Source organism: Thunnus thynnus, chromosome 5, assembly GCF_963924715.1.
Source record: "Thunnus thynnus chromosome 5, fThuThy2.1, whole genome shotgun sequence".
Taxonomy (NCBI): domain Eukaryota; kingdom Metazoa; phylum Chordata; class Actinopteri; order Scombriformes; family Scombridae; genus Thunnus; species Thunnus thynnus.
This window is the reverse complement of record NC_089521.1, coordinates 10682682-10702983: the sequence shown is the minus strand read 5'-3', so window position 1 is coordinate 10702983 and position 20302 is coordinate 10682682. Positions and strand designations below refer to the sequence as shown.

The 20302-nt window shown below is 41.7% G+C and overlaps 2 protein-coding genes across 34 annotated transcripts in view; both read left to right on the top strand.

The window, feature by feature from the left end:
- Window positions 1–4637, top strand: part of si:ch211-1e14.1 (UPF0606 protein KIAA1549) — a 39409-nt gene extending 34772 nt beyond the window's left edge. For 2 of the 3 annotated variants that reach the window (XM_067589175.1, XM_067589174.1), the window contains exons 18-21: window positions 297–349; window positions 1085–1233; window positions 1634–1788; window positions 2138–4637. In XM_067589175.1, coding sequence (XP_067445276.1) covers window positions 297–349; window positions 1085–1233; window positions 1634–1788; window positions 2138–2371 — 591 coding nt within the window. In that variant the 3' untranslated portion in view covers window positions 2372–4637. The remainder of the gene's footprint in view (window positions 1–296; window positions 350–1084; window positions 1234–1633; window positions 1789–2137) is intronic. The other variant, XM_067589176.1, reaches the window with a different exon arrangement.
- Window positions 4638–6442: 1805 nt separating this feature from the next.
- The window catches only part of mical3a (microtubule associated monooxygenase, calponin and LIM domain containing 3a), a 92840-nt gene continuing 78980 nt past the window's right edge, over window positions 6443–20302 (top strand). For 16 of the 31 annotated variants that reach the window (XM_067589167.1, XM_067589166.1, XM_067589173.1 and 13 more), the window contains exon 1: window positions 6445–6643. The gene's annotated coding sequence lies outside the window, so the exon portion shown is untranslated. Of the gene's footprint in view, window positions 6644–8183; window positions 8294–20302 lie in introns of those variants that run through there. The other 15 variants (XM_067589137.1, XM_067589143.1, XM_067589142.1 and 12 more) reach the window with 4 other exon arrangements.

The window sequence follows — 20302 nt, the reverse complement described above, 5'->3', positions numbered from 1 at the left end:
ATCCAACAACTTGGTAAAAACAACACGGTTTACTAGATAAAGTTAAGCCTCCTGCTCGAATGTGCTGTAAACAGGAACAGACGCGCTGCTGCTTTGCTCTCATAAGAATTATCAGCATTCAGTTGGAGGTCTCTTTGCATTAATTGCAGTATTTGTATCTGTTATATGTTGATACAGTATGAAAGCTGTGCCATAGCATATTTATAGTTTGATTATAACTGAGAACCACAAATGCAAACATTATCTCCTGTAGTTAAGTTGCCTGTCATCACTGTTTTACTCCATGTGTCCTCCAGAGATTCACTGAGCTGAGCATGTCCCCTCCTGCAGTCCAAGGCCTGATACCAAGGTTAGTAGAGCAATCGATGAAAATTGAATATTTGTGTAGAGATCAATAAATAATATGCTTATTTCATGTTGACTTCTGCCTACACTATTGATCAGTGCAGCCTGATTTCCACCACTTCACTAGGAAGAATGTATTCCTTTAGGTGCATCCACTGAGTTGGACCTTATGAATAATTAAAGAAGAGTCATCTTTATTTTATTGGTTTAATGGATCAGATGCAGGCAGTGGTCTCTTAACTGGCTCCAAAGAGACCAAGGAGCCCATACACACGCATGCATTCATGTCATAACACACTTACACACACTGTGCAGGCGCAGCGCCAAAAATGTAAGCAGCTTTTTTTCATGTTGTCCATTCATTTTCTAGAGAGCAGAGCAGCCAAATGAAACCTGGGTGATGTATTTGTGGTCAAACCGCTTATCACCACCGGAAATGTGAGCACAGTGGAATTGAAATATCATCAGCAGCCGTCAACTGCTTTGTTGTGTGTACTTTGTGGTTGTAAATTGTGAAACATTAGGATTTATGAAGTGCATGCAACTGATTTTAAGTTACCATTATGTGTCGTTAGGAGCTGGACAAGAATGTTTTACATATTTGAGGCCTGTGTTGACATGATAGTGTGGAGACTGGAAATGAGAAGAATTCCAGTTCACTTGCCAAAACCCCCGTTATTTTTTCATTAAACCACAGCTAATTCAAAGGGAAAACTGAATTTCTCCTCATGTGTTTTAGGCAAGGCCTTGGCTCAAGCTACCTGCCACCAGGAGAAACAGCAGGACACGCTGAGCAGCTCCAGCCAGACAGCCTGTTCTCCAGCAGGGGCCTCTACGCTGATGAGCTGCCCTCGTCTGCGAGACCGCGACCAGTAGGGGGCACTACAGGTACACGCACACATGCACACAGACGATTGTAAATGTGTAAATTCAGACTGTTGCGCTGCCCCTCGTCACGATTAACTTCCATTCATACATTTGTTTATTGTCTTAATACAGAGTGATTGTCTGCGGACACGCAATTTATTTTAAATCACTTCTGGCGTGATGCTGCTGCCATCATGTAACTCACTCTAATAGAATTGGATTCTGGCATTTACCATATAGAGTACAGTACAGCAGACAGGCAGAGAGCTTTTCAGACTACAGTGATTGTATCAAAGTATATTAGAGGAGCTGCTGAGGATTGAGTGCCAGGCACTGTAGGTCTGATATGCTGTGTGTGTATGTGTGTGTGTGTGTGTGTGTGTGTGTGTGTGTGTGTGTGTGTGTGTGTGTGTGTGTGTAGGTGCCCAGTTCCATCATCTTACACAGGTGGGCTTGTCCAGCCGGATGAATGGTTACCCAGCGGGGGTCAGGGCTCCCCTGGGCCAGAACGGAGGCATTGGCTGGAACAACTACCATGATGACAATTTCTCCCGGGCAGAACCTGAAAAAGATACAGTGAGTGAAGATCCTAAATCACAGATTTAATTTATTGTTTTCAATCTGTTACCACCTGAAATAAATTGACTCGTAAAATATATATTTAATTTGACCAAGGAGATGTTTTTGTTGATGATAATCTATATTTTTTAATTGTCAACACATCTCATGAAAAGACCAAAACCAACAGTGAATTGATCCTAATAACATACTGTATGTTTAGTTTTATAATAGAGCCATGCAGTTCTTAAAATCTCTTCTAGTTTTCTCCCACTTTCTATTTCTGTCACTTGATATGCTTTTCTTGTTTTTCCTCTGTTTTCTCTCCCTCTTTTTTCTTCTGTTTCACCATCCTTCCCGCCTTCAGTTCCTGGACTGTCCTGACTACTCGTCCTCTATCTTCCAGATGCCCAGAAGTGTTATCAGGGAGCCCTCTGCACCCCCTGCCCACCTAGACACTGGGGTGGGTTATCTATCAGCCCCACCGCCTATGGATACGACCCCTCCTACCCATTCCTCCGCCTCCCTGATCAAGGCCATCAGGGAGGAGCTGTTGCGTCTCTCCCAGAAACAGGCAGCTGTGTCCAGCTATCACAGCTGAAGCTCCAGTCTGTAGCTCTTACCAGTCATGCCACTGACCCTGCCTGCCTGCTTCGCCTAATCTGACAATGCTTCCCATGGAAGTCCCTGAGGGTGTACAGCAGAGAGATGGTCCTGCTAAACTGACACAAAGCAGTGACTAATTGAGGTTTCTATCTGAAATGGCCGCCTTTTCGAAGAACTGAATGACAGGATGGTTGACAGAGCCCCTGGACTATTCAGAGAGCACAGAATCAGATCAACTGCAGTATATCGAATCAGAGACAGTGTTACAAGACGAAGAATATGAACAGTATGCTGGACCTAAACGAGATGAACGGACGTGTTTCTGTCCTGTGGATCAGGGAAGGATCATGCCAAGCTGTGGATCCACATTTTGGACTTTGTTTGAGATTTTGCTGCATTTCTTTGGACTCAGTATTCAGTGTCATGGTTTCATTCTCATGCTGCCTTCACTAAAACAGAAATACTCCGCAAGACATATTTACAGTCAAGTTAAAGAAATCGCTCAAACTACCATACATGTCATTTTCCAATGCAGGCCCTTAACCTCCATATCACCATTGGGTGCTACTTCATGTTTTCTGCCATGATGAGCCATGCTATGCCTTGACACTGTGATGTTAGTTCACGTGACCCAATCTGCTGTACGAGCCTACAGTAAGGTCATAGTTCACAGCCAGCGAGCCAGTTCAGAGAGTAGGCACAAAGGGGCATAACATAGAGACTATTAACTCTCATTAACACTACCTATTCTTTCCTTACTTACTGCAGTAGCACAGCGTTAGTCGGAGTTGATACTTTTTGACCTTAACTTGTTTTTTTTGTTTTTTTTTTGTGGACACCTTGCGTTCAAGTCCTGTCTTGTATCTTGTACCTTGTTTTTTTGGTTTTTTTATTTATGTTTAGTAGCTAACAGACTGCTAGACAAACAAGAAAAATGGCCTTGATATCACATTTATCTTCAAATACAACTCAAGGCGCAAGTTTCAAAGATGCAGGCACAAATGTGTTAGAAATAATGACTAAAGAATGACAGTATGTACTTGACAATTCTGGCGTACTGTATGTACTCAGCATTTGGTTGTAATTTAATGCACTGTATGCAGACTACTAGGTACAGCTCAGGTCTTTTAAAAAAAAGAGATTCCTAAAGGACAAATCAGTAAAAAAAATGACAGTTTGATAGGTCATGCGGATGAAGTGTTAATGAGGGAAAGTCATAGAGACCAGTATTGTGTTTTATCATTATCATATTGACTATATACTGAATCACCATCACTGTTTTCATGCAGTATTTCGAGTTTGCTTTGCCTTTTTGTTCACACAGGAGGGGGAAAAAAAAGTGTACTGTATTTGATATCATTTAAGGTTTACTTCGACCAGTCATGTGTATGTGCTTTTTTCAATTTCTTTGGATTTACCTTGCCTCATGTCATTATGTTCACCTTAAATGTCACTTAGTCATCAAACTGGTCGGAAATCAATCTAGGTTCTTTTTTTTTTTTCCTTTCTTATGTGACCCTCCCCCCTGACATGTTGTGATATTTTGGGGCCTGAAGTGATATTTTATTTAAATAAAATAAGGAGAAAATTATGGATTTTAAAAACAGGGCCTGAAAATATGTTAGTGGAGTGTGTACCAGTATTATGTGGCGGATTAAAAATCTTCCCCACACAAACAACAACTGAACTGTTTTGGCAGTGAGTCGAAAGGGTGAAATTTTTCCCGCTGCATACCTCCCTTGCCTTGTTTTGTTCACCATGTGAAGTGCCTTTTGGATTCACTTGAACAGATTAAGCAGTAAGACAGGAATTCATAATTCATAATCATTCTCAGCTGTTGGCTGTTGATCTGTTGGTGCTTTTGAGAGCTGAAATGAAATAACATCCAGGTAACGGTGATCAAACATTGTCATTGTACGGAGTTTCCTCTGCTCTTCGGGGAGGTGTTTTCATGTGTGGTTGTCCACTTCATCTCTATGTTCCTGTTTTATGTTACCAATCTCACACTGTATGCCTCCATCTGCTGGTTCTGTACTGTAACAACAGCCCGTTCACTTTTGTTCATCCTCAGTTGCTTTCTTATATTTTATTTTTTCTCCGTTGTGTTTCAGCTATTTCTGTGTCTTGTATTTTGTGAAAATGATCTGTTGGCTGGCCCAACCGTTACGTTTGAGTCACGTTGCATGTTTAAGTGTTGCATTTCTTTTGTTTGTGTTTGCGCATGCTGTTCCACAATTCTTGAAATACAAATGAAACTGTCACTTGTTGTGTCTTCACATATTAAGTTCATAAGCATGGGTTAGATTTGATGTGTTGACACCGTTTTATAAAAGTTTGCTTAATTCTCTCTTGAGTTCCCACACATTATCACCATCATTATTATTTATTACTTATTATTAGCTGCATCCTAGATGTGAGACTATATCTATTTATCATTTCCAGTTTTGATTGAAAAGCTAAAACACTCTCAAATTACATAATTTTATTTCATTCATCTGATATTAAAGGCATACTTGCAGGTGTTGTACTTACTGCAAACAACCACAAGGTGGCAGCACATCACAAGGAAACCAAACAAGATTTATTCACAACAAAGACTGCTCCCTCGCTGCAGATGATGTAACCGATTCACAAGGATGTTTCAGGGAGTCTCTGAAGGTTGTTTCATGTGCTCGTCAGTTCTAATGGAGGAATTGTGATCATTTGTTTTATTGATGAGGGGGACGTGTATGGTTATGTAATATCTCTGGGAACAGCATTTGTGGAGGATGAATGCCTCCATGTTGATCAGTGATGCCACGACTAGACAGTGGGTGTCGTTTTGTCCTCTTCTCATGGGCAAGAGTGGAAAAAAATAAGAAAAGAGGAATACTAAGTAGGCAATATAATATAACAAAAATGAAAACCAGTACGTGTAAAGTAGTAAAAACTGCACTGTTACTGGAAATAAGGGAGCATTTTACCCCAAACTAAAAATTAGATCCTATGTAACTCACTTTGGTGTCTATCAATATGATTGGCTACAAGTGTGTTGTGGGTACTCCCCTGTGTGGTGAAGGAGTCCGTCTTTTGCGCATGTATTGAGTTCTATCTCATCCCATCAGACGCTTCTCCCCCTTAATCCCATCACAGGAACTAAAGCCGCTGAGTGATGCAGCTAAACGCTCAGCAAATCTCCTGGACTCACTCTACAGGAAGTGGACCACACAACTCAGCAAGTATTAGACAGCACACACTCGATACCTACTGTACATGTTTGGGTTTTATTTAGCACTTGAATAACAGTGAAAACTATCGCATCAAGTTAAAAAGTTACAAGTGATGAAAACTATTGACAGTTGATCACTTCCTGTTTCTCCTTGCGTCTGATCTTCCGCCTCTTCTAAGCTATTTAACCCTGATCTTCTCCATGACACCATGTCAGACTCCAGCACTCATTTCCAGGCACATAGGATTACACTACAGCTAAAGGCTACATTCTCTGTAGTCTTCACATGTTATAGTCCGTAGTAGTAGCCATAAATATAAGCACGACAAGTGGTCATCTTTAATTTCAGGCTTTATTTCACCCTCATATAAATTCTACTACTTAAATCCACATGTCAGTGATTTATCACGCTCTGCATTCCAAAGATTTTTTCTCAGATTTGTAGATGCATTTCTTGTTTGCTTTTAGCTCAGCATCTGTAGAACTTAAAAGTGTCCTGTCCTGGCTGGCTACCCCTGGCCCTCCTTGTGGGGTCTAACTGCCCCCCTCCTACACACACACACACACACACAAAGTAATCCTGTCTGTGTGTTGTCCCGTCCCATGCTCTGAGTCCAGCTCGGCCCAGCATAGCACAACAAGAGCACACCCAGGAGTTAATCTGGATCATGGCGGTAATTACTGCCCAGGGTGTCCAGCCTGTAGGAGAGGGTGAGGAGGGGGTGTGTGCCATGAGGGTATGAGGAGGGAAGCAATTGTCCAGTAAGGGAGGAGTCCAATAGGCAGTTCTGCCCACTGACCTTGGAAAGAACTGCGAGGGAGGGAGGGAGGAGAGAAACAGAGAGGTGGAGGCAGAGCAGATCCAGCCATTAGCATACTGACAGAGTTCCAGCACTGCAGATCTCACTCTTTCTTCAGCCGCTCTCGCTTTTAGTCTGCCGGTGAAAGACAGAGAGACAAGGAGGGCAGGGAGGAGCAGGAGTGTGAGGCAAAACCTTTGACAGACAAGAAAAGGAGGATATCTGCCTTTTCACTGATCCAGGCACAGTATTCAGCCTTGTGAGTAGACTGCTATCAGTTTGCCATTCACTCTGACTGTACATGTCTGTGTGTGTGTGTTTGTAGCTGTATATGTGTGTGTTCAGTATGGCAGTGGCTGTAATGAGAGTCACATCTCAGGAATTTATGGATGTAATCGGGAGAGTTTCTCAACCAGAGCAGACAGGGTGTTTCTCCACACTGTTTGCGGTTGTTACCAAGGTATATGTTTGTTTTCTCCTGAGGAAGGAGATGCAGTCTGTTCTGAGCATTGGTGTGCTGTATGTACACTGCCTGTGTGTTTGTGTACACTTGGTCACCATAGCACGTGTCGTTCCTCCAAGACCACGGCAGCCGCCTGTCAGAAACAGACATTCCTGTGGTGTGATGACGATGAAGCATTTGAGCGACAGTGTTGCAGCGGTGTTGCTGTGGGAGGATGTGGTCCTCGCCCTCCTTGAGTACCAGCATGGCTTTTCTTTTCTTTTTTTTTGTTATTATGCAACGCTCTGCATGCTGCGCTGTTACATAGCATCAGAGTTGCCGCTGATGAATCAATGGCAGCAGGGTGTGTTTGGCTATACAGAGACACTGCAGCAGCCAGGCATCTTCTGCCACACTCTGCAGTATCCAGCTTTAGGTCAACCGGCCCCCCCCACGAGTCACTGCCGTCACCGCAGGATGTCACTGTTTTCACTTTTCAGAGCCTCTCTTGTGTGTATGAATTTGACAGATGCCCAAATGCCAAGAGAGCAGTTTACCTAAACACAACACATTATCTTCCTTTCCTCTCATCCAGCCACTGCGGCTCCTTTTTTTCTGCCTTAACGCCTCTTCTCTTTCCCATCATCATCATCATCATCATCATCTCTCCTCCTCCCTCTCCGCTGGCCCTCCCAGCGCAGGTTATCTTTGCTCTGTAATTGGGTCATTTTCTCATTCCTCTGTCCTACGCTGGCGTCAGGAAAACAGAAAGAGGGGGAGGCAGGGTTGTGAGAGGTTTATTTCCGAGCTAATCTGAGTTAGGTAATTGGTTAGATGTGCAGAAACAAAAGGTTTTGAGGAAAAGGTTACATTTTGCGCACATGTGTATGCCATGGGCGCACGCATCTGACGTAACAGAGGAGAGACAGGGACCCCCAGCTTTGTCTGTTTTCATAACACATGAACAAGAAGCTGTGGGAGAGTGGAGGGAAGGTTAGAGGAGGGTAAAGAAAGAATATAGTTTTGTTTTTTTTGTGCCAGTGGCTGATTCTGCCCTACTTACTGCTTCATGACACAGGACTATATTTTCTCTGAGGTTAGAAGTACAACCAAAAGTAGCTGCTTTAAATGCACCATTACACCATCAGATCAGGTAACTCTTGCTCACACAAACTCTTGTCACCAGCGGACAGTCGCCTTCCTCAAGGTCACGATGCAGGTTATCTTTGTCTCCCTCCCTCCCGGCCAGGCTCTGCTGTATCAGAAGACACAGCGTGATATTGTGCTGCGCTGTGCTGAGTAGGAGGCAGCGCTCATGTGATGTTCAAGGGGGAGGTGAATAGCTGTCATTCATAAGAGAGTGCCCGTTTGCTCGGCAGCTGCCCTCTGCTCTGACTTCAGACACTGATCCTGCCTGTCAGCTGCTGCGATGCTTCTTCCACAGCTGAACTGTTGTCCCTTCAGCCGGTGAGGTTGACACATTAAACATGTTTATTGTGCTTGATAAGAGGCGTGGTGGATTCCATTTGATGATGGAAGCATAGGCTCATACAGCATTACGATTCACACTGACTGAGCTAAACTCACATTTAATGCAGGATTACAGTCATTCGCAGTTTTAATTAAAGACTGGTCATCTTTGAAAGTAGAGGTTTTGTCTTTCTTTTCATGCTTTCACTTCACAAACTGACAATAACAGGTGATGAGGTATAGAACATGTATTGCATCCTGTATGTAGTTCAGTGGCACGAGGTATTTTGTTCAACTTTATAAAGCTACACGGTATGCACGCAGCTGATCCTCTGACAGCGTTAATCCCTGTTGGCCGACACTGGATCTCTCTGCACTGCTGTCCTGCAAACTACAGCCGCTGGACATTTTCAGGGCAGTCAGCAGCAGCAGAATATAGCAGCCTTGGCAGGACCCGACAGATGGGAGCGGAGGCATGCTCAGAATGTCTTGTGAATGTTCATTCTACCTTTAATCTTGCACCTGAACTGCATATTGAGAGCAGTTAGAGGAGGCAGAAAGTGTCTGCGTGTTTGTCAAAGCATAAAGATGGAGTAAATGAGACAATGGAACAGCAAAAAAAATGGGGGTGCGAGTGTTTGTCTAGGTTTTTATGCATCACATTATGTTTTAGTATGTTCTTCTTCCTTGTGTGCTTTTTGAAGAGCTTCAGAATTAGTGTTTTTGGTTGTGAACAGTCCGGACGATAATCAGCAGATAATCCTGTTAAGCTATTATTCCTCTAATGGCTTTGTTTTGGTCAGCAGATGGACACTGCAGGTGGGTATTTTGTCTGGTCTGACTGTTTTTCATTGTTATCATTGTTGACTCCACAGCTAACCTGAACAGTGTTTTTATCACATAACTAATTTGTCTTTTAGTCCATGTTCAAAAGCTGTTGCTTTTGTTGCAGATTTCTTTAATTTAGTTACTTGTGGATGTATGTGGGAGGGAGTTTTGCTTTTGGAGCACAAAGTATCATTACTGTGATCCTTGGCCTAATGTGGCCGTGCTAAACATGGTCCTATAAATAATCTCAGAACTGGCATCTTTATCTGATCCCAACCACAGAATTACCCAAAATCCATTTTGGGTAATGTTGCCATGAACATCACTGGGAGTCCACTTTGAAACATGAAACTTTCTCAGCATCTGCCTCCATCTTTTTCATTTCAGACATCTTGCTACCCGTTGTTAACAACATACAAAATGGAGCATTTCATTTTCATCAGAAGTAGATTAGCTCGGGTCTGTGCATGAAGAATCCATCCAGTTTAAGAGTTTGTTGCTGGCATCACCTCCATGTTTCTCCTGTGCAGGGAGTTGGAGTCTAGCTAACCTCATCAGCAGACATCAGCGAAACGCAGTGTGCTGTGTTCAGCATACGCTGAAGGAGCGCTGAGTGAAAGAAGGAAAAGACAGGAAATCTGAAATGGTTGAACCGTGTCCATCTTTGGAGTGAGCTTTGTTTTCTGTACCTATCTCCTCCAACTGCAGCCCAGATTCAACACAACTCATTTCACTGCATTCATTTTTTTTATTTTTTTTTATCCCAGATTTGTCTGGCTGATAGAAGTGACCCCGGATTTTCTCCTGCTTTGCTGTGTGAAATCACCACTATGTGGGTTTGTTTTTGCATATGAGGCTGTTTTAATAACCAAATCAAAGATGGGAATAGGTCTTTTTGGAGTTGCTTTCTGGTATCTGGCAGTCATATGGAGGGAAAAAAAAAAACACTTTTTCAGCTGTCAGCAACCAGATTTGTGGTCAAGACCACCTCAGACAAGTGAGTGAATTTAACCCTCCAAAGTCCTCAGCTTGTATATATTTACATAAATAAATATGAAATGATAAATAGTATAAAATGAAGAAGAGAATAGACAGATTTTTCTTTGGCTGTAGTATTACAGAATTCGTCACTCAACATCTGAAATAATATCCATGAACTCATCACTCTAAGTACAGTCCGCCCCCTCTAGTGCAGTCATGACTCTTGTTAAATATTTATCCTCTGAGGGAACTTAAATTAGGTGCTTCACTTTTATCTTTAATCAAGCGTGTCTCTGGAAATTGACACTTGTTAAGGGCATGCTGAAGGAGACAACCAAGATACATGACCTAAGATGAAGGGCAAAAATGAAGAAGCCTAACATAACTGGAGACATGTGGGAACAAGTTGGTGTTAGTATGGACACTAGAAAAGAAAGTACAGTTTGGAGAAATTGACCATTTTCTCAGTTTAAAAAGTAACATTATGTTTGATTATGAGCCACAGTTCATGTGCATCAGACTGCACAGGGAACACATGGGCACCATATGATTATGTGATTACACTGTTGACCTCTGTATCAGGTTTCTGTTCAGATACACATGCAAAATCCACAGAAACATTTCTAATATGACACCGATTTAGAACAATAATACACACAAGCAAAAACCATTAACCACAGCCATGACTTTACACAATGCCTCGTGTGAGAACGATTGTGCATGTCAGTAAACAAAGACTGAAAAAACAACATCCTAAGCCATTTAAAGTTTTTTTGTCTTTTCTCTGAGGCTGTGGTGTTTCTAATAGACAAAGACACATCTGTTGTAGTTTAGATCGTAGCCACGACTGTTAGAGAAATGCATCTCTATCGTGTCAGATGTGTTGTCTACTGCCCGCTTGTCCTTTGTTTATACCTCATCACAGTAACCTGTTTCAGATGTGGGTGAGAAAGAGGTCAGAGGACATTGTCCTGTGAAGATTGCAGCAGGTTTTGGCAGCATAATTGCTTAGTAAACAAAATAAACAGACAAAAAAAATCTGTGTCCCTGGTAAATATCTTCAGATGCTTTATGTTGACTCTATAACATACGCTTTGTTATGTAGTGGGATAGCAGGTGGCTAGAACTGTCTTAAAAGTAAGAAAGCTAGTTAAAGAAGCTCCTGGTATAGTCCGTATGTAGTTATAATTATGTACTCTGACAGGACACCTTGACCTGAGCCTAACCTTTGCCCCAATCCCAACCAATCATCTACGGAGATGATTAACCTCAACCCAACCTTACTCTAACCCCTAAACAGTCTCTGTGACACTTTACCATAATCTAACCTAAGACCTTAACCCTATAGCACTACAGGAAACATATGTGGAGACACTACTAGAAACAAGAAACAGACTGATCCTCCATTTGGTCCTCTGGTGCCAGAACAAAGTTGGCTAGACCATTCGGCTGCAGCTGGCCAGAATCAGCTCATCAGCTACCTGAGTTACATTAATTGGTATAAAAATAAAGTTTATAAAAATAAAGTGTTTTAAATTGCTGCATTCTGCTTTTCTTGTTTATTTACGACGTACATTTGGTTGGCAATCAGTGCTCACCAGGTGAAGAGGGGTGTTCAACAGACATAGTAGCTAAATTAATCAGGCTAAACTGAATTATTGATATCTCATGTTAAAATGTTAAAGCTGCACTAATTAGTCTTTTTCTAGTAATAATGGAGAAATGTCTGTGTGTAATATTAAAGGGGTTGTGCATACTAGTATCAAACCCACAGAGAATTATCACTCAACTCGGGTTCCAATCAGCTCTACGGAGTATTTTTAGGGTCTTTCAGCTCATTGTTTTGGTTTTATGGTCCACAAATTTACTGCTCTTTCTTGAGTCTCACCCCTTGTTTACAGCTGCAACAGGCAGCTGTTTTGAGCAAAAAGCACTGCTAAATCCACTGTACACTTCCTGCCCAGTACAAAATTGTTGAGAGACAAAGCCAGCAGCTAGCTGGTGAACAGATATTTCCCTGAAGAGTTGCTGGAGACCAAAACAGAGCTAAGGAGGAAAGTGTAAACACAACTCCAAGTGAATGCTAAACAGCCATCTGTTTTAGCATGTTCCCCATAAAGATTTTATAAGATGAGAAGATGTCAGTGTTGTGTCTTATTTTCAGATGCTGCCTGTAGTGTATGCTAATGTGTTAGCATACAGCACCACATGTTACTGGAGTTGTGTGTATGTATTCCTATCTGTGTGTTGCCTCATTAAGTACATGTACTTTATGTGAGTACAGGAGTATGCATGTGTGTGCAAGTGTGTGAAGTAGGTCAGCGGGGAGTAAAGATCAGGGGCTTACGGGGCAGAAAGGCAGAAAACAGGATATGGCAGCTCTGAACTTTGAGAAGAGCTGAAGGAGAGCGTTATACGCCTCAACACATACACAGGGCAGGGGGTGTTGGCATGAGGTCATACACGGGGTCAGATGTTCAAAAATAAATGCAACACACATGGACATATGATTCATGTCCACACACACACACATGGAGAGGAGTCCAAACTGGACTTGGGTCTTTACAGCAGCTGTCTTCTCGGTTCTTCTTCCCAATCCCACCAGGATCAACTTTCGGACAGATGTCATGTCAGTCACACAACAACACTGGGTTATGAAACAAATTTTCAGTAGTAATACACTGTACTGTAGTAAAATTAGATTGATAGATCTCACTAAGCACTGAGAAAGCCACTGAGCAATAATATCCCAATCATACCAATAATACTACAGTCTGACACATTCATTTGATCATTGACAAAGTTGAATGCCCGCAATGCTGCCTTCAAATGCACTTTGAGTACACATAAAGCTTGACATTTAGTGTATATGCTAGAAATTGTGAGAACACTCTTGCTAGCCAATTGATAACAAAATTAAAGTTTCCTTTGTTTATGTTTAGGAATGACAATTAAGTACAATTCAAGAAGTAACTTACATGGGCTCTGACATTTTAAAGCCATCCGTACATGTCACAACTTGGAAATTCTGAGATATGAGACACATGACCTGACTTAAAGGCACCATTACACAATGAGGGAGCTCAGCATGAGTCATCACATTTCTGTAAAAGTGACCTTTGTGTCAGCACATGCTTCTATCCATACATCAACATCCAAGTACCTTAATCTTTTATGCAATTAAATTAGAAATCATACCCTCCAATTAAAATTGAATTGCTAGAATATCCTAAAGAATAACCTTAAATTTAGAGTAATATCAAAAAAAAGCACTATTTTATTCTATTACCTCCAAACATTTATCTTTATAGTGTCAATCTATCCAAATCAATCAATTAACATTTTCAATATAGGCTCACTTTTGTGTCCTCTTTCTCAAAAGTCCACTTTTCATATCTTGGACAGGCCTTCTTCATCACAACAACACTAAACAACACTCATGTAACCTAGTAACCATCCAAAATGACACAATGGACTGGTGGACTCATGCATAAGCTTGGCAGAAGACAGTACTGCTATGAAAAATGTAGACTGTAGAGATGTTGAGTCCCAATTGAATACTGGATTAAAGAAAGCCTGTCTGACAGGGCGGGGATTCCAGCTGGGCACTCATGCAGGTTCAGCACCCGAGGGACAGACAGAGAGAGCTGAGCGTGAGCAGCCCTCAGCGGGAGAACAGGAGCCATTGTGCGGAGAATAATGTTCATGCCATTTTCATGATCCACATCTCTGTACTTGTACTTCCTTGAACCGGCTGAGCTCCGGCCAACCTGCCACATGGATTGTGGGAATCTTCTCTGAACCAGATGTATTCTGCGTAAAGTCCTATTGAGTGTGGTTGGACACTCTGGGTGTGGTTGGGTTCTGTTTTATTCCTGCCTTTGGAGGATTTTTCCTCAGCTGGGAGAGAACGGGTTCATTTCAGGCTCCAGCACTTACATATGGCTGTCTGTAACACTGCAGCCTTACCTGTTTCTGCTTGTCTGTCTGGGCTACTTTTTTGTCTTTCGAGAGGTTAAGGAGACATGGTATCACCCGTTATATAGGAGTGAGACACATGCAGCCGCAGCTCCCATAAAAACAGCCACACAGAGACAAACTACTGACAGCACCACTGTCCGAGAGTGCACGGTTACCACGGTAACCTGTTAAATCACACCACAGAAAGGCTGACTACAGGATTTGGAGTTACCCAACTTGCTGCTCCACACCCTCAACTAGATGAGAAAATTATGGGATGCCTGCAACAGCCGAGATGAGTGTTGTTCTTTTGGGTGACATCCAGTTTGTATACAAGACATGTGCACTGTAATTATGCTTTTGTGCATTGAGTCTAACTGCATGCCAGTGTAGCCTCTGTTTGCCTTCAGTGAAAGGGAAAACTGTTGTCATATTGGTTTATCCAGAGAGTGACACGCGCAGTGAACGTTGAAACGACTCAGTGGAGTCTCTCTTCTCACTAGTTAAATTTTTAAGAGGTGATAACAGCAACTTTTCCCTTCCTTTCTTAATGATACAAGGGGGAATAAAGTGAGAGAAAACAAAGACATGAGGTCACAGATCAGAGCTGATGTCAGGACGAGAGCTGCAAGCCAAATATGATTCACACACACACACACACACACACACACACACACACACACACACACACACACACACACACATATCTCCATGGGATTAGAAAAGCTCAGCTGTGAGTTAAACATAATTCTACCCAGAAGGAAAATGTGCTAAATTCATATGTCTGGTAACTTCATAGGACAAATAGATGATGATCCCTTAGTTTCCTCGATTTAGTTGTTCATTGTCACTCATTGTGTTTTCACGTTCATACATTTCAGCAGAGAGGGCATCTTATATGTTGAATAAATGCCGTTAATTTTTGGATGAAAAACATACTTTTTTGTGTTATTTGTCCAACGTCTGGAAAGTATCCTGCTTTCAAACACAGTTATATAATGCAGGATGACCACCGCTCCACCTGGCTAAATCTTTGCAAAGGTGCTGGGGAAGCATCAACGAGTCCAAACTGATGAACAGTGACTGAACAATGTTTAGTGAAACACTCTAAGTGTGTGGAAATCTCCTCCTTCAGTTTAAACACATAGTTATAGGAAAGCAGTTTGACAGGTTGATGTATGAGAATATAACTATCACTGACAGTTGATATCAGTACATATGAATCATCTTCTGGACTATCTTCTTTCATGTGAAGATAATGATCATGATCATCTCATGTTTTTGAGAGTGGAAAGAAAAAAAAGATCTGACAAATTTAATAAGTCTTTGGGTTTTATTGGCCTTTTCTCACCAGAAACATGTTCGTTTCAGAGCTTTGCTGAGCCATGTTCATTATTTTTGTATCCTTGAACACTACTGCAACCGAAATGTGCCAGAGGCCCCTCAGATCAAAGTATTATTTCATACCTTTCATGCCTCATGAGGAGCCAAGTCTGCAGAAGCTCATCAAGCCAAGAAGAAAAGCGGACACGACATATACCATACAAGGCCTCTTCAGTGAGGTCATGCCTCAACTCTGGGATTATCAGAATAGCTCGACTCTGACGTGATTTTCTCTTCCCTTCTTTTACTGTAATTGAAGGGCTGCATTCTCTGCCGATCTGTTTTTCATTTCACAATTAGATACATTTGGCTGGAGTGATGTTTGCATTATGCATGTATAACATAGCTGTTTCAGGAAAAATGTATATATGATCCTTGATTCCAAGACAGGCAATTTATGCTGTAATCCTGCCACATGGTTTTCAACCAAGATGTCGTAAATAGCATTTATCTTCATGCTGAACATGCTTGTCTTTTGTCAGGTTTATAATGGAGAAAGAACTGCTGGCATTCAGGCCTTTCAAAGGTCTTGAGAGCTCTATAGAAATTTCACACATATTGTTGTCTGTGACCTATTTTAAATTGAGGGCATTGCTCTTTGCTGACTGAGTAAACTTTTGTAAACTAGGGAGTATTTTGATTTAACAACCAGGCCTTTCATACTTTAGACTCATACCTGATATACTAAAGTGTTCATCTGTGGGTTCCTCTTGCTTGATTTTAGTGGCGTCTTTGGTGATAAATGGTCATGACTGTTGTATTTTTAGCTCTAGGGATGGTAATGTTGGTCTGCCAGTCGGTCCACCACTTTGGTCCAGACTGAAATATCTCAGCAACTATTGAATGGATTACCATGTAATTTTGTGCGTTCATGGTGCCTAAAGGATGAAACTAGTGAACCCCTGACTTTTCATCTAGCCCCATCAGCAAGTCAAATCTTCACTTATCCAGTGAAATATCTCAACACCTAGATGAATTGGAACAAAATTTTGTACAAACCTTCATGGCTCCCAGATGATGTATTTTATTGACTTTGTTGATCCCCTGACATTTCGTGTAGCGCCACCATAAGACTGTGGTTTTGAGTGAAATGTCATGACAGCAACTGGATGGATTGTCTTGAAATTTGGTTTAAACTTTTCTGTTCCCTTCAAGATGAATTGTAGTGCCTTAACAAAGCCTCTGAAAGCTGCTAGCATGGCTGTAAACCCACAGAGATCATGTGTCACCACACTGCTGTGAGGTCACTGTATTCTTTTTGCGTTTGAGTCTCTGTAGGTTTTTTTTCAATCTATTCAGCTGTGATAATACTAATTCTTGATCACGTTAACCCCCCATTCTGCTCTCAGAGATAAACTGAATATTGCTATCATTTAGCCCCAGATAATCCCCTCAGATCTGAACACAGTATCACTTGTAGAGAGGAAGGACATTATGTCTGATTCAAAAAAGGTGTCAGGAGGGCTTAGAGACTGAGGCTTTGTCCGTTTGATCCCCATCTCCAGTTGTGATAGAAGCTACAAAGCGCACGAATCACAAGTGTTGGCAGTGTGATGAATAAATCGCTCCGAACGTCTTGTCAAGGAGTGACAAAGCAGGCCAAACAGCAGAACAAAAGCAGTTTTGTTCCTTCAGAAGATAAGGAATTCAGTTACTCTGTCTTCCTTTGATAACCACCGCTAAATGTCAAGTTTATCCAACACGTGGTTAATGTAGATAATGTCACTCCTCTGATTTCCTGATTTCCATGTTTGTTTTACTCGACTGCGGGTGGTAAAGCGGCAACAGTTGCAGACTCTTTGTGTGTGGAGGCCCTGCATGTGTGGCCATTTGTCAGAGTGCTGGCGAGGTATGGTGGAATTCAGAATTAGCTAAAAAATACAAGGATATGTGTGTGTGTTTGGTTCGAGAGGTGGGGTCAGGACGCAGAGATGAGCTCCCTGTTCTCCCAGTCTTTGTGTCCCAGTCGCTCATTACAAGAGCTCTTTGTGCCAGCCAGAGATCACATGTCACAATATTTGAACAGCTGCAGACGATAGTTGTGTGTTTGCTCTTTTCCACCGGCACAGAGGGCAGAGATCTGGTTTGATAAGATGGAGTGTGAGAATTCGGAGGGCTGAGTAGCGGGAGAAGTGAGCGTATGAGAGAAAGAGAAAAAGGGAGAGAATGACAAAATAGTTTTTGTGTCTGCTTTCTGTTTCTTTATTGTTGTACTATAAAATACACTATTAAAATACACTACAGCACTACTACCACACAAAGGACCAGTACTGTATGATCAAATACAAGATTAATGTGATCACAAATAAACCATCAAAAAGAGTGACATCTGAGAATCCGCCCCAGAGTGTCTAACTGGTGTCTAATTAGAGCGAGATCAATGTGTTGCTATTACTGTAGAAATATTACGTTAGAGACCTTGCTAGTAGATTCATTGACAGCTCCATCCATTCTGTCACTTCTCACGTGCTCCATTAACCTAAACCTGTCAATATTAGAGCTGGGGATGTGTCGTTTGCACTTCTAGCGCCTGCTCTTGCTGTGTTCGATGTGGCTTGTTCACCAGAAAAACAAAAATTCCTTTTTTTTCTCTTTAGTGGTGCACAAAGCCATCAGGAAAAGCATTTACATGTATAAAACTAATTTATGTAGGGCTTTAAAATATAATGTGGTTGTAGAGATAGGATGTTCAGTTGATGTCTACTCTACTCATGGCAGAGAGAAGTTGTGAGTTTTTCTCTCCACATGAAAGCTACTTTAAATCTTAGATAACCAGAGCCTCCGTCCAGCTCCATCTTGCTGACATGTCCTGTTATGTTATTGACTCCAGAGCCTCAGGGCTGGCAGCAGGAGGCTGCTTTGTGGACATGCAGCACAGAGGAATCTAAGAGAAAAGAAATAATCATGACAGGAGCTACTACAGCTACAATCCTAGTGTTTTTCAAGCCTCTGAACATTTTAAAACTGGTGGTTTGTCTTTAATGAAAGACTGTGTAGGAATACATGCTACAAGACGAGTAAACGCCTCCCTCCTGCAGCAATACTGATTTCTGATAGTGGTGGACACCAACTATGCGTGTGCATGTGTGTATCCATGTGTGTTTCACTGTGGTCTCAATGTAAAGACAGGGAAGTGTTTGGTTTCTGTCCTTGGGCTGTGTTTGTGTGCAAACTCACCGTGAACGCTGCAGTACGTGACCATCATGGCCACTTTGTATCAAGTTGAAGGATCGACTGAAACTATGACCTCAGCCTGTTGTTGAATTACTAAGTCAACGTCTGCCTGTATGAGTTGCAATTAAAATGCAAAGCAGGAGCTGAAGAACAAAAAAAAATGATGCTAAATAAACAGAACAGTCTGGATTTATTTTCACATTGTAATTCAAGGTCAAGTTGGGGTCGAGCACATTTCAGTGTTGATGCGGGACGAGAAAACATCACTTCAGCTCAGCTTATGTTGTCTTATGTGATAAGCTCAAGTTTTTGATTACAAACGGACAAAATCCTCCTGCAGAACTCGTTGCAGGCCTCTCAGTGTGGGTCTCCGTGCTGTGCCGTGCTGTATATGTGTAGTGATTTGCACTGAGCTTTGAGGTCATTGTGTAAACTGCAGCTGAGCACTGCATTGTCTCTGACTGCAATGAAAAGGCTTTGCTCAGGACTGTGTTTACTGACTACTGATTACAGTTAGCGCCTGCTGGCGGGGAAATAGTTGGGCCAGGCTTGTAATGGTAAGGATACTGCAGCCTCATAGTCACTCCATGAAGAGAGGGGAGGGAGGGAGAGAGTTCATGGAAAAGGAGACAAAAGAGAGAAAAAAAAGAGAGAGACAGACAGAGAGAGAGAGGGCACCTTGGCAGTGCAGAGCAGAATACAATTAAAATTCTGGTCTGGTCACAAGCACACACTGTTTGGAGTAAGTGTTTTGTATGATAAGGGGACAACTTAACTTTACTTTCTTTGCCAGGTTTGGCAGGTAACACTGATGACACTTGACACTGTAATGTGCAGAATTCACATTCAGACATGCTGTATTTATTAACCATGAATGGATATTAGCGATTGTTGCAAAAGCAAGTGTAGCCTATGACACAATGTCAAAAATAAATAGAATGAAAAATGCATAGCTTGAAGGTAAATACATAATGACAGTGAGTCAAATGGAAATATGCATGCACACACCTATACTGTATACTGTATATAATACAGGGGCATCATTAGACAGCAGGTCTTTGTCCAGGCTGATGGCCAGTGAGGATTCAGTCTGCAGATATCTGTTTTGTTTTTGTATTTTCACTCAGCTTGACACGTACTTGTTCCTCAAAAATTCACAGTGTTGGAATTTCGTTCAGACAATTTTCACAAATATATATTCCTGTATTATGTGTATATTTTAAACTGGAGAGTAATAAATGCAGCTTGCCCTTTATGTGCCTTAATTGACAGTGTTTTCCATACAGCCGTGTTTTCCCATGTAAGCGACACTCATGAACATAATATAATACAAATTTCCCCCAAACAAAACATGTGAGCTGGAGTGTGATAAGTTAAATGTTACTATTACATAACCAGACTTGTGACATGACTAAAACAAATCCATTATCACATATAATGAGGTTCTGTAATATGGTTATATACAGCTTACATGATTGAGAAGCATCTCTTTTGTACAGCACAGGTCGGCCATAATGAGGTTTGGGTTTTTAAGGCTGTGTAGATAAAACACGGCCCAAGGAACTGAAAAGAACCATCAAGTAAAGATTCAGGCCTGGGTAGAGTATAACCTTGTGGTACAACATAATTCAACTTATTAAACCAACTAATGTCATGGATTTAGATGCAATTACCCATTTC